Below are 13769 nucleotides of genomic sequence, written 5' to 3' on the forward strand. Positions count from 1 at the left end.
GTGTAATCGAAATTCATATCGTTGCAAACGGCTGCCAATCAAGCTTTCTGTGCTAACTTCTGTGCACAAAGTGGAAATTACGTAAACGTGAAGTTTCACTAACAAGTACACCGTATAGCTTTTCCTCAGGATATGAGATTACAAGTAGTTCGCTTTGAGTTTTTTCTCTCACGCAACGTTAAGTTTCGTACGTTTAACTAAACTTACTTTTGTTGTTGTTGTTCTTATTTTTACTTGTCTTACATTTTTTTTTCCTTTTTGTTTAAGATTTGCTTCTCTATTGTTTCTTTTTTTTTTTAATCGTTTTATATACATGTACACGGTGTTTTCGATACGATGGTCCAAACGGAAAGGGAAAGAATCTGTATCCCTTAATTTCTACACTCAATTTTCTCGAAAATTAAGGAACTGGGAATTAAATTTTCCATCCGATTATACCATCGAATCAAAAACACCCTGTATATATATCTATACATGCATATCTTTTAGTAACTTCGTCGATAATTATTTGCTCGTTGTCCTACCGCCTCAAGGTAGCAATGAAGAACGACTGCAACGACCTACCTCACTAATTTGTTTAATTTTCTGATTACGCCACTACATTTACTATTCGCGACAGTCAGTCCCTCGTTATTGTTCTATTTTTTCTGTTTTTTTTTTTTTCATTTTTAATTGTGCAGGGCACACAGAACTTGGAACGTTCTATCGTGACAATAATATTTCAAAGTTTTTAATGGTTAATTTATGCTATGACGCTTCTTTAGTTGTTAGTACTAACATCGCCGTGTGTTCTTTTTTTTCTGGGATGTCGTCGGACGTCGAGCGCCATCATTGTCAACGGTGGTTCGTCGATTCTCTTTTTCGACAAATACTTCATCGTACTTACAAATCCTTGTTGAATGTCGCTCTGTTAATTTAGTCGGCTTGTCGAAAGGAATTGATTATCGATGAACCACGATGGCGCGGAAGAAGCAACAAGTATCGAACGTAATGAGACTGAATCATTTTAAATGCTGCCATATTCGCTATTTAAATGATACTTTATAAATGAATTAAAAACCAGATCCTCTTGCTACTTCCACGTAAAAACGACGTACCGACAAACTACCTGTGTACACGTTGCACGGTGACGTCATATCCGTAAGATCCTGCGACAGTGTCCTCAATCGATTCATTTACCTTTGCAGCGGGTCGCAAAGCGTCATCTACATTGATGCACGAACTCTCTGCTTCTTTAATATTCATTTTATATGTCTGCTACTTTTATTCGAATACATGTCCTCGGCTATATTCTGGGAGCGTATGTGTGTTTATAGAGTATATTTATACTTGAGAAAACGAACGGAAGGGGAGGGAAAGTTTGGAAGTCTCGGGGTCTCGTCCGGGAAAGCAAGAATCAGCAGACGTTATCTATAAAGGAGAGGGGGAAAAAAGTTGGTCGTAAAGGGAAAAGTTCGCAGGTTCTGAAAGAAAGTTCCGATGGCCCGCCAGGCACGTCACCGTGCACGTTTGCACGGGGTAATCCTACATATCTGGTGTGTGGTGGTGACTAACCTGTCCGTGTGTTTGTTTGTGTGCCAGCAGGTGGCCTGTGACGTTGTGACCGTGTTCTCGATCGGAGTCGCCGTGCCATGTCAGTCTCAGTCAATCAAATCGGTCAATCGTTCGATCGATCGGTCAGTCGATCAGTCGATCTGTCGATCAGTCACGACTCCTTGGTCAGCCTCTTGATCAGTCATTCTGTGTCTGTCGGTGCCTGTACACATCTGCCCGCTCTCGCTCCTCTCGCAAGAAGCGACTGCCCGCTCTGCTCCCAGACGTATATTATATATATCACTATGATACCTCCTATATTTTTCCTTCACGACCATCCCCGAAGCAAAAAGAAAAAACACAAAAAAAAGAAAAAAACAAAGAAAGAAAAACCGCCAAACAAATCCTCGAACGAATCCATCCACCTACGAGCTACCTCCACGTCTTATTTCGCGTACAATTACGTGATCCGTTCCACATTTAACCGGGGATAGATAACAGCACTGATTGTCGATCGTGGCGCATCACCATCCGCGTGAACGCGCTGCTCCGTGGCTAAATAAAAAAGCGATGTAAAGGGAAAATATCAGGGAGAAGAGCCCTCGACGATCATCGGCCAACTAGATACCTCTGGACCAAGTCGGGGTGCGAAATTAATCGAGAATGCGGAAACGGAACGAGGAATCGTCGTGGGAAAGAGAAAGAGAGTATATAACGAAACGCCCGTTCGCGCGTTTTCATTACGAAAATTCATGGGAGAGACCAGGGAAACGACGATCACCGTTCGAGTGTCAGACGTGTGCGCAAAAGAGTAGCGAAGCGGAAATCGGAGCACCGCCGATCGAGCACTATGTTTTTATGTTCCTTGGGCTGAACTGTGACACACGCTACCCCTATCTCTTTGTTTCTCTGTATGTGTGTATATATATTGCATAACATATGCGAACGTATGCATACCCATCTATCTGTGCATGTGTATGTACGAGAATGTGTGTATGCGCGCGCGCTAGCCATGCGATCTAAAGCTGATCATCGAAGAACTCGTAGGAACGCGTTCGTTGCGACTAATTCGTAGACGCCTCGAAAAAGAAGAGAACGAACGGAAGAGGGAATTGGAAACCAAGCAATTTTAGATCGCAACGAATTCTTCGTGAATCTTTAGCGTAAGAAATATTTGCGTACAATCACTAACTAGCCGTTAACAAAAAAAAAATGAAAAAATAAACGAAAAGGAGAACGAAGAAAAGGGACAAAAGTATGCTCGTTCTGTGAGAATCTAGGACCTGTGTACCTTGTATCGTACGAGAACACTGACGCGTTTGCGTTCACTTATTGACTGAGTATCGATCTTATCGGCTCATTTTCGGGATCGCTGTCAGCGTCGCGAAGCGCCTGTTTATATGTAGATAAAAAAAAAAAACAAAATATGAAGCACACACTAGTGGCTATAGTGTCGGCTCTAACCGAGTAAATAATAGGGGAAAAGTGTGTAGAAAATGTGAAACCATTGAAGTAAAAAAGGAGAGAAGAATAGCGAAACGACAAGAGAAGCAAGCAAAACTCTGGGATGAGAAGTAATGAAAATACGTGAAACGTGGGGGACAGTCGGAGTCCGATTTACCGTTGTAAATTAATATAATGTAATGGTGTAAAGAATTTACCAAAAAAGGAACCAAAAACGAAAAAAAAAAGACAAAACTGGAACAAGGAGACAAAACGAAGCGTAGGGGAAAACAAAATATAGGTAGCATTTTTTAATGACTTTGTGATAACGTTCTACCGTACATAGGATTGGGCTAGGATCGCTTTTTAACGTGTGTATGATAGAAATAAGCGTGGCATGAGGAAACTTAACTTAACGATGGGAAATTGCGGGGTGAAGGGACAAGCAGGAAAAAAGAAAGCGGACAAGCGATAATAGTCTTCATCGGCGACACTTCACCAGCGTGCACGCGATCGTTCTTCTTTTCTTCCTTTTTTTTTCTTTCTTCCACTTTTGTCGCCCGTACCGTGGGGGGTACTTACGATTCATGTTTTCAATTATGATCTCCGTTGTGTTCGAGCCTGTAGGCGAAATATACAGGACCTAAAAAAGAAAACGTGGCACACGTTTCAGTGTACGGTGAGAAGAAAAAAGAAGAAAATTAGAAAACATTCGTCGCTAATGTCTTCGACCGTCCATGATGTGGCGATCACGTGGACGGTTACGTGATTGCACAGGAATTAATCTTGAGTCAGTAACCAATCTTGTTACGTTACATCCGGCAAATATAAACGATTTTACGAATCACGTAGAAGCAATTGTATTTTGTCAACTTTAAGCGTTGTCTTACGTAGTGTTTAAGTTTTTAGAAACGATGTAGAAGCGATTGGGATCTTCTATTAGGATTGTAGGAAGTTTTAATTGATCCTCCGAGGTTCATTCGTATCCGAGGACACATACGTCGTTACTGATGCAAGATTAACTCATCGACGCCATTGTAAGGTACTTAATTTCGTTGTAAGCTTAAAAGGTATACTATTCCTGCACGAAAGAAAAATTATTAAGAAAACGAGGGATACAAGAAGTGTGCAGAAATGATAGCTGATAACTTGCAAGTGAAGCTAATCCAGTTTGCGTGTTCCTTACGTTTTTCTTATCGTCGATTTATCAAAGATTTACATACTATATCGAACCGTGTTACCATCCTGAAACCAAAAAAGGGTTACAATTAAAATGACGATACGATAAAGGAACATCGCAAGCTCTCCCGTTCAATGAAAAGTCAGAAAACGTAAGAAGAAGAAGAATGATGTAAAGGAACTTTGTCTTCGACTTTGAGGGAGAAGTATCCGATTCAAAGTATTGTTTAATTACGAATCATTCGACTTGGATCGATTCCGATTACGATCATAACTTTATTTTTGAACGATTCACCGAGCCAAGTTTCGAAGCAAATTATAGCCACGTTATCGTTTTATATCGAATCACGTGCTGGTTTTCGCACGCGAAACAAATTTAGAGATAGATCGTGAAATCAAACAATTAGAGACTAACGTCCAACGTAAAATCACAGTGAATAGTGAATTTGTCTTGGTGATACAGTTCAACAAATCTAATCATCACTGAAAACAACTGGAATGTATAGGTGATCATGGCTGATTCTCTTTCTAATCACTCATTTGAACGAATGATCCCTTTCGTCATTCACACTGTTCTCCCTTCCTCTTTGTTTTCAAAGAGTTTGGTCAACATTTATTTTCTTTTTTTTACTCCATAGCTGTAATCGATCAGAGAATCTGACTATTTTTTAAATTCTCCTTTAAGTATAATACCTAATTCAAGTGTCGATGATGCTAACACAATTTATACGCACGCGTAAAACCAAATGAACGGAGCAACGGACGCTTATTTTTTCTTTTTTTTTTCTTACGAACATGTGGAAAAGGGTTGAGTGATGATACATAGGATGATCTATCGGGAGTATGAAAGTAATGTACAAATAATTTTTATAACGAGAGAAATTGTTGCTTTTGTTGTAATTTTACGGTCGGTCATACTAAACGATTGTTGAAGCGTTTAAAGAGATATAAGAAAATAGACTGGATTATGAATAACCACGCTGCAACAGCTGCAGAGAAGCTGTAAAAGAAGAAAAAGAAAATAGCTAAGATACTTCAATTCTGATGGATCATCTACTATCGATCGTATCGTTGATCGTCGCATCGTGCTCCGTGCCAATTACCAAAGACGTCTTTTTAATTAATCGATGTACTTACGCACCGTTAACGACTAAACTCCCCCTATTTCACACGCACGCACGTTCAGCCAATATGCATACATATAACGATTAACTTTGCGCGAAGATACACGTCCTCTTAAGTCTTTGTACACGTGAATACAAATGGAGCCTAGTCAGAAGTAACATTACGAATTAATATATCACCATTTATACGTTTTCATCCTCCATCAGATTCTCTTCAGCACGTGCGTTTATTATTCATTGCTAAACAAACCAAGAAGAAGAACAAAATAAGTGAAAATCATTGCTGCTAGGTTGATCACCGTCATTAGTACGATTATTATTATTATTATTGATCGTTATTATTATTATTATTATTATTATTATTATTATTATTATTATTATTATTATTATTATTATTATTATTGCTATAAACCCCACTTTACCAATTATTGTCGTTACCCTTATTATTTTTATTATTATTATTTAGTATGATTACAATATATCGCTATCGCTTTGTTGATAGATTATTAATATTACATTATGGACGTATGAATTATTATCGCTACGATTCTTAGTGGTATCGTTATTGTAAAACTCTATTCATATCACTATTATTACTTTTATATCTTATTATTATACGCACTTTATAGGAAAGGTGTTTACAATTACTATACGTAAGATTTTTGTTTGTTAGACGATCGCTGTGACGTTAAAGCGGTTCACTTCGATCGTGGTGCAATATAAACTTTTGTATCGATTTTTACAAAAGCTTCCCAGAAACATCGAACGGAGAAGGATCACTCGTGCGATGTACTTAACATGATCGTTTAGTTCGTCGAGACTACTATATAAGAAGTGGATTGATTTTAAACAACGAAAACATTTTCTGTTTTTATTATGCTTGTATACTTTATGTAATATATTTGTTTAAATGAATTTCAACGCTGTCTAGTGAAACTATATATATATATATACACGTGTATCGAGTGGAAATTAAACAAACGAGTGATCCTGTCCGTTTCGCAATCATCGTAACTACCATTATTATCAAGTCCATTGCAATTCGTCGTTTAGATTATATACAATTTTCTTTCTTTTCTTTTTTGTTTTAAACGCTAGATATACACGATCCGCAACGACTGTCACGTTCAACGGATTTATATGTTGACCCTACAATGTTAACAGATTATAGTACTTTATTTTGCTGTTTTTTCTCCTTTATAACTTGTTTTTTTTTTGTTTTCTTTTGCTCTATTACTATTAATAATAATATTATTATTATTATTTTTATTTTGTAATTTTAGGGGTTGCGCGTCTTAACCGCGTTCGTTTTTCTTGGTGCTCTACGTGTGCGATTCTTCGGAAATGCGACACGTTTAGTATGTGCTACGAACTGATCGAACAACGATCGTTGAAATGCCACGATCTAAAGTAGATCAATAATTGAATTTTGCAACCGACAAGTCTATTCTGCTGTTATGTTCGTAATCGAGTGAAGTATTCGATTAAATTACAAGTAACAATGATATTTACGTTCCTACATATGTGAAAGAAATGTGAATTGAAAATTCGAACATACGAATGGGGTCTTTTTTCTTTAAATGAAATTTGAAATTCGATAGAGGAAAATGCATGCAGTTGTAGTAAAAGGGAACGAACGATCGTCGTTCGAGAACTCGATCACTCTGGAACGAAGTACGATTTCGCGTGGAAGATCGGCGAGATCGATCGACTACGCGGAAAACGAAGAGAAAAGCTGAAATAAATAAAAAAAAAAAAAAAAACAACTACCACGACGAAAACGATCGTGAATGAAATCAAAGAGGAACCAAATTTCACCGCCAAAACCGCGAATTATAGCAAAGCCCTTGTTTCTATCCGTGCGCACTATAGAAAGTCTACACTCGCGTGTATCATGTGTACGTGTGTGTGTGCGTGTGTGTGTGCGTGTATTGCAACAATGATAGATATATATATATATACATGTACATATATATATGTAAAATTTATATATTTACATGTATGTGTTTTTTTGTGTGTGCACACGTATATCACGTCTCTGGGCATTACGTGTGTTCCTTTTATGTATGTGCGTATACAAATACATGTACAAATAATCAATGTATACTTTACGTGCGCTATAATCGTTCTCGTTTGAACGTAATCATCCGCGTCCATCCATCGTTACGTTCGATACGGCCCCGTTTGCGGAGACTAAATTTCACAACATATTTTTCTTTTTTTCCTCCTTTTCCATTTAATTTCTGTTTCTTTTATAGACACTACCATGTATTCTCGTTCTTTCTGTTTTCTTTTGCTATCGCTGTATCTTCTTACCGTTAGTACACCTATGGTAACGTTCGAACCATCGCGATCCAGTCGGCGAGGCAAGAAAAAAAAAAAAAAAAAAATAGCTATCGTCGACCGCGAGTACGTTCTTTTTTTTTTCCTTCTTCCGTTTTTCTGCTTCCGGTTATCTTTTTCTTGTCTCACACCGGAGATCAGCATGTGGCGTATGTTGAAGTAACAATACATTGTATTTATTTTGTTGGTTTAATTTATTCTTTGCTTTTACCCACCGCCTACACCCCGTGGCCCCGCTTCCCATGGCTCTCCACCCCCGTTTTCTTTTTATAGTTGTCAGCCGCTGTTTTCCATTTCTGCTCTAGCAATTTTATCGAATCTTTTTAAGGAAGAGGTACACGCAATTTGGTTGGCTCTTCTACGTTCTTGCGAGGTACGTCTCGTGGAGACTGTGATCCGTGAGAAGGGCACCCCTTTTACGATTATTGTTACACGAAAGTGGAGGTCTATTCTAGACTTAAATCAAAAATTCATGGATCGGCTTCGTTAATCGATTGGTCTGTAGAATATCAAACGAGCGACTAAGAATTTATCGCGTAGACTTCCAAATTCGTAAGCGAACTTACAGTTTAATTAAGGTCTCCTCTGAGAACACACCGTTCCAAGGAACGAAACCAGCGATCACATTTCTGTTGAACAGTTCTCTCACGAGGTTTTACAACGATCGTCGTCATTATTTCCTCTTCGCTGTATGAACTGGCGATTTAACGTTCAAGTGTAAGTATAACAAAAACCGTACCGTTTGGGATAAAACGAGCCGAATAGACGAACGCTCAAGGGAGGAATTGAAGCTGTCGTTTTAATCTACTCGAGCTGCTATTAACTCGCCCAGCACGACATTCTAAATTACTTTCAATTCGCATACTCTTGCTTTAAATAAACTCGTTCAATATTTCGCGTTATTAAATCGCTAGTGACTTTATTAAAACTATCGAAATGTGCATGGAAGAGAGGTTAAAAAGAATTGGCAAGCGATATAATTTTCAAGTAGGCAACCTATATATCTTTTCAAGGAAAAAAATTAAAAATGTCGTGCTGGAACCATTGATGAAACGTGAATCGTACGAAAAGGAAAAAGAACAAAAAACAAACGCAGAACGAAATAAAAAGACAGTTGGCATTTCTAAGCCACACGCACGAGCGAACGATTTTTATAGACTGTATAAATTTTGTACATAGTCAAGCATAATCCAGCTGTAACTGAAACTTTGATAACTATCGTCATGGATGTTCATTGTGTTCGGCCTAATTAAATTCGCTAAAACGAGAATGTATATCCGCCCTTTTGAGCCGTTTAGTTGACGAGAGCGTAGCAAGAGAATTGCTCCGAGTAACGCGTCTAATTCTGAAACAAAAAATTATCATCGATGCGAATACCACGAGGAAGTAAGAATACGAAATAAAGCGATAAGAAAACACAAATATACAAGAGAATAAAAAGACTTAAGTAATGTACAAAAGATACGATGGAGGATTGCGAAAAATATGGTTGCGATATTTTTCGAACGAAACACTTGCTAATAGAAGAAAGAACAAAGGGGCGTTTATGGATAACAAGAGCCGAAGATACCGCGTGTTTGTCATATCGTTCAAAGTTAGTTTATCGAATAATGGGACATGGTCTAATCGTTTGGTAAAATGTAAATGGGGATACGGAACGGAAAGAGAAAAGAGGAAAGTGTAATCTGTAAAATGAAATTAAAAATTTATCCGTACAGTGCGTGGCAAAAGTGGAGGTTCGTGATCGGGTTTAATAATTGTGATAAAGCCCAGTTTATTAATCTCCGAAGTTATCCAAATCGTTTTACCACGGTACGAGCCGGTACGAATTAAGTTTCGTTTGACTTTCAATTAAAAATCATCACGATCGCGACACTTTTGCAACCCAATGTGCGATGGCGTGTGTCAAATTGTATTCGACGTTACGCCTCTGTAAAAACGAAAGAAAAAAAGATAAAAAACAAATTGTGATCTTTCTCGTTTGGATGTTAAATAGGCTACAGGTTGTACAGTACGCACACGCACTCACTATTACAATCATCGGAGAAGACACGTAGGTACACTGTGTACATAAAGCGTATATAACTGATAAGGATATTTTTTGTACGTAGTTAAATCCCACGAATGGAAACTACTCTCTGTCGCATATGTGCAGGGTGTTTCGTTCAACTTGGCCATGGTAAATATATTAATTGTTGTTCGATGATTGAGAAAATTCAGATATTCTAACAGTTTTGTCTATAATCGAAGGTACGTGAGATATTTAAAGTGTTCAAGTTAAATGAAATATTCTGTATATGTATATGTATGTATATATACATGTATATGTATATCTGACTATAATTCGTTCCACACAGTGATCTCCGTTTGTACCTACATAACCGTGTACGAACCGTGCCGACAAAATGGAATAATCTAAAAACTGCAGAAAAACATACTCGATCATATTTCATTTTACTTCTTTCTCTTTGTTTTAAATCTCTGTACAGCAGAACTCCATTTACTGGAAGGGAATTTCATTCAGTCCCCCATTTATTAAACTTCTATTGTTCGAACTACTGCCCGCCGTCGATTTTACGTGAACTGTTACAATTTTACATATAGATATATATACGTTCGAATAAAGTTATGTGATTATGGACAGCGATTGTTTGAACGAAAAATTTAAATCAGCGGATGGGAGAGTGTAGAATTTGGGTTATGCGAATGTGCACTTAAATGGAGTTCTACTAACAAAATTTAGAGAAATTCCAGAATAAAATTCGAAGCCATATCGATTATACTGAACGAGTTCGGATCAATTGAAGGAAAGTAAGAAATTAATTAATTCATCATTTTCGTGCCCCCGAGTGGATTGAAGTACATATTTTTCTTCTCCTTCCCTCTCTTCCTCTCACCTCACTGGTTCCGTTTAAACATCTAAACGAGTAATTATTAATTGCACCTGTATCTCGTGTATTAGTAACAATTAGATAGTGTACTAGTTTATGAGTTTACGTTTGATGCCATACTCAGTAAACGAGATTGCAGATGTGATTAAGAATTAGTTCGTCACTACCGCTTGTCTTTTAATTGAACATACAGACCGTCGGCATAATTTTCTTTTCTTCGACAAGAGTTCAATATAATTTTTATAACACTGTATACACGCAATCTTTTGCTACTTTTGAAAAACGCAACGAATATAATAAATACGCGCATACAATACGTTTAATTTGAACGATGAAAGAGATTCTGTAGGTTTAAAAGAAGTCGAGAGTGAGGGGGAGAAAACTTGGATGTACCTAAGCACGTGTCTCCTGAAAACTTGCGTGTAATTTGCATAAAGAGGATTCTTTGACGATCTAAATTACTGGAATCAACATAGCAACTTAAAACACGATCTATAGGATAGTGTACGTCTAACGGATAAGCTACGCGTCACGATGTTTAAATATAGTAACAATATAGATTTTGTATACCGCGTGCGTGAGAATGTAGAGACGAGCATGACAGAGAAGACATTGTGCGTGCGAGCGCGCGTTACAGAATTTACGTTCGACAGGTTAATAAATCGTATTTTCGAAATAAAATCAGCCTTTCTATTCCCTTTAAACGTCTTAGAAACTTTCAGAGTTCTCCTTTTTCGCAACTCTCTCAAAAGAAACGTACTCTTCATTCCCTTAATCCCTAATAATTGTAAAGATATTGATTGTCATGATTCCTTAGACGGACACTGTTCGAATTTTTGAATATAATCGATATTTCAATTTTTGAATACAATCGATTAATCGCTGCTTTAAAGTTATCGAAGATGATCACGTGACCACGGATTGACATTTATTATATGCTTTGTATATAGTGCAAGTACGTGTATTCAGTTTTTCGGCAATAACTTAATGTTCAAAATTATCATTTACTATAATTGGATAAGTTTAATAAACGGCAACAATTAAACAATTGTACGTGATGAATGTACCAAACGTGCTTGCCATTCTATCGTTTAAGTTGTCTTAGTCGATACATAACCTAACACGTCTTGATGCAAGATAATCACAAACATCGCTCGACCATAACCTCTTCTAATATTTTACATCTACTAGAATGCATTTAAAATGACTCAAGCTTATGATAACTATTACAGTGAATTTCAAAAGAATGTAGAGTTACAGCAGAATCTAAAATACAAAAAGAAATATCGAAGATTAAAAAGAATCATAAAGGACACAGTATTCGTAAGCTTCCTTTTTGTTATAAAAACAACAACAAAATCAGATTAATCCGAAGATCATCGTGAAATTTATAATTGCAGGAAAATGCAGCATTATGTGATCAAGTGGCACAAATGCAAGAAAGTCTTATGCTTGTTAAAGAAGAAAGGTTATTTCTCTTACGTAAACTATGTCAACAACACGGAGACATAGATCCTCCAACAATGTTAGCCAGATCTCAACCGAACAGTATTAATTCCAATTCATTTAATCCTGAATGCTCTACCCCTAAGAAAAGTGCTAAGAAAAGGGTATCAACAGATGGCACGGGTATTACAGTATTTAAAAACCAACCGTGTAGAAGTAATTTAATACATTGTTGAAAATAATTTAAAAAATTTACTTTTAGATACGAAAAATAAAGCTAAACGGTACAATAAAACTGCAAGGAAAGTAGTTCAATTAATACCATTAGATGTACATGGAAGACCTATATTTCCCGTTGCTTTGGGCGATCTCACTGTTTACTCTCTTGGTGAAGTAGTATCGGATAGAATAGCTTATCATACAGAGGACCTTATTTATCCAGTAGGTTATTGCAGCACTAGGGTATATGCTAGCTTAAGAGACGTAAGAACAAAAAGTTTGTATACGTGTAAAATATTAGATGGCGGATCAAAGCCAAGGTATGTAATTACATTACTAACTACTGTCATGCTAATTACAGGCACTTGTGTGCATGCATATAGAACCTGTTAAATTACTTATAGATTTGAAATTGTATCTGACAATGACCTGGATCAACCGTTAGTTGGATCTACTCCTGACGAATGTCATTCAAAATTATTAATGGCGATTTCTTCCGCACTTCGTTCGATAGCACCGAAGGGTGCCGATTTCTTTGGAATTTCGCACCCTACTATACAAAATCTTATACAGAGCACACCTGGGACACGTAAATTGGCTATGTATAAGCAACAACGTTTTGAAGTATGTATATCGAAATTTCATTTAAGATGGTTCGTTCGTCTCTATTAAAATATTTAATTAGCAAGTCTTCCTTTACAACTGTTAGGTCAGTAAAAATCAACCAATGGAAAGAGGGACGAGTCCAGTAATAGAAGAAGAAACAGACCCTGGACTTGGGTTTGCAGCTCTGCATAGACACTACGCTTTAATGAATTCATACAGAATTAAAGAAGAACCGTCTGATAATGATCTTTTAACCCTTCAAGAACTACTCTCATAATTTTTATATACAAGTGTTAACATAAAATTCCTATGTTTCTAAGGAAAATAATATCAATTGCATATTGATTTGATATGCAATTTTCATTGTTATTAAATACCTATTTTTTATTATGTGAATAATAATTATTTACATGAAAAAATAAAAGCACCCTTAAAATTAGTAATATCTTAGGGATAATTTTCTATTATTTATTCAGCTGCAATGTATAAAGCAATTTATTTTTCTTAACCATAACATTTAGATCAGCTGTATTAGAATATGTAAATAAAGTTGCAATAATAAGTAACGTAAGAATTAGTTGGACAATTTCATCTTATAAATGTTCACTTAGCATATTGAGGTTTTAATTATGCTATATCATTTTACAAAACTATATATTTTAAATAAATTTTACGTGTAAATGCCAATCTCTCACTCTCTCTCTCTCTCTCTCTCTCTCTCTCTCTCTCTCTCTCTCGCGCGCGTGCTCTTGAATACACAATTTGTATTTAGTTTGTAAGGATATCCTTCTCTATTCTATTGATATAGTTAAATAAATCGACATTCTCATTTTAGTTGTGAATATGTCACAATAAACATTACTATCACATATTACAATTTAAGAGTCTTAAAATTAACTAGCTGCTGTGAAATGAAACTGGAGACTTTGCACTAATAAAAGATGACGATTTCTTTTCATAATAAAAATACTATATGCAATATATA

General features: G+C 36.5%; 2 protein-coding genes across 12 annotated transcripts in view; both read left to right on the forward strand.

Annotated features, from left to right (window-relative positions):
* Positions 1-7815, forward strand: part of LOC143422709 (CUGBP Elav-like family member 1-A) — a 229858-nt gene extending 222043 nt beyond the window's left edge. For 9 of the 11 annotated variants that reach the window (XM_076893558.1, XM_076893561.1, XM_076893563.1 and 6 more), the window contains one exon: positions 1582-7815. The gene's annotated coding sequence lies outside the window, so the exon portion shown is untranslated. The remainder of the gene's footprint in view (positions 1-1581) is intronic. The other 2 variants (XM_076893559.1, XM_076893562.1) reach the window with 1 other exon arrangement.
* Positions 7816-11504: 3689 nt separating this feature from the next.
* Positions 11505-13141, forward strand: LOC143423098 (transforming growth factor beta regulator 1). The gene is made up of 5 exons (XM_076894172.1): positions 11505-11836; positions 11914-12142; positions 12222-12498; positions 12583-12802; positions 12888-13141. The coding sequence occupies exons 1-5, from the start codon at positions 11717-11719 to the stop codon at positions 13059-13061; spliced, it is 1020 nt and encodes a 339-aa protein (XP_076750287.1). The 5' UTR covers positions 11505-11716; the 3' UTR covers positions 13062-13141.
* Positions 13142-13769: the final 628 nt, after the last annotated feature.

The sequence above is a fragment of the Xylocopa sonorina genome, chromosome 4, assembly GCF_050948175.1.
Source record: "Xylocopa sonorina isolate GNS202 chromosome 4, iyXylSono1_principal, whole genome shotgun sequence".
Lineage (NCBI taxonomy): Eukaryota > Metazoa > Arthropoda > Insecta > Hymenoptera > Apidae > Xylocopa > Xylocopa sonorina.

Excerpts from the sequence above, each read along its gene's own strand:
- LOC143423098 (XM_076894172.1), top strand. The coding sequence starts at position 11,717 with ATGACTCAAGCTTATGATAACTATTACAGTGAATTTCAAAAGAATGTA. Across the intron at positions 11,837-11,913 it reads TCATAAAGGACACAGTATTC|GAAAATGCAGCATTATGTGA; the intron begins GTAAGCTTCCTT and ends TTATAATTGCAG. Across the intron at positions 12,499-12,582 it reads GATGGCGGATCAAAGCCAAG|ATTTGAAATTGTATCTGACA; the intron begins GTATGTAATTAC and ends AATTACTTATAG.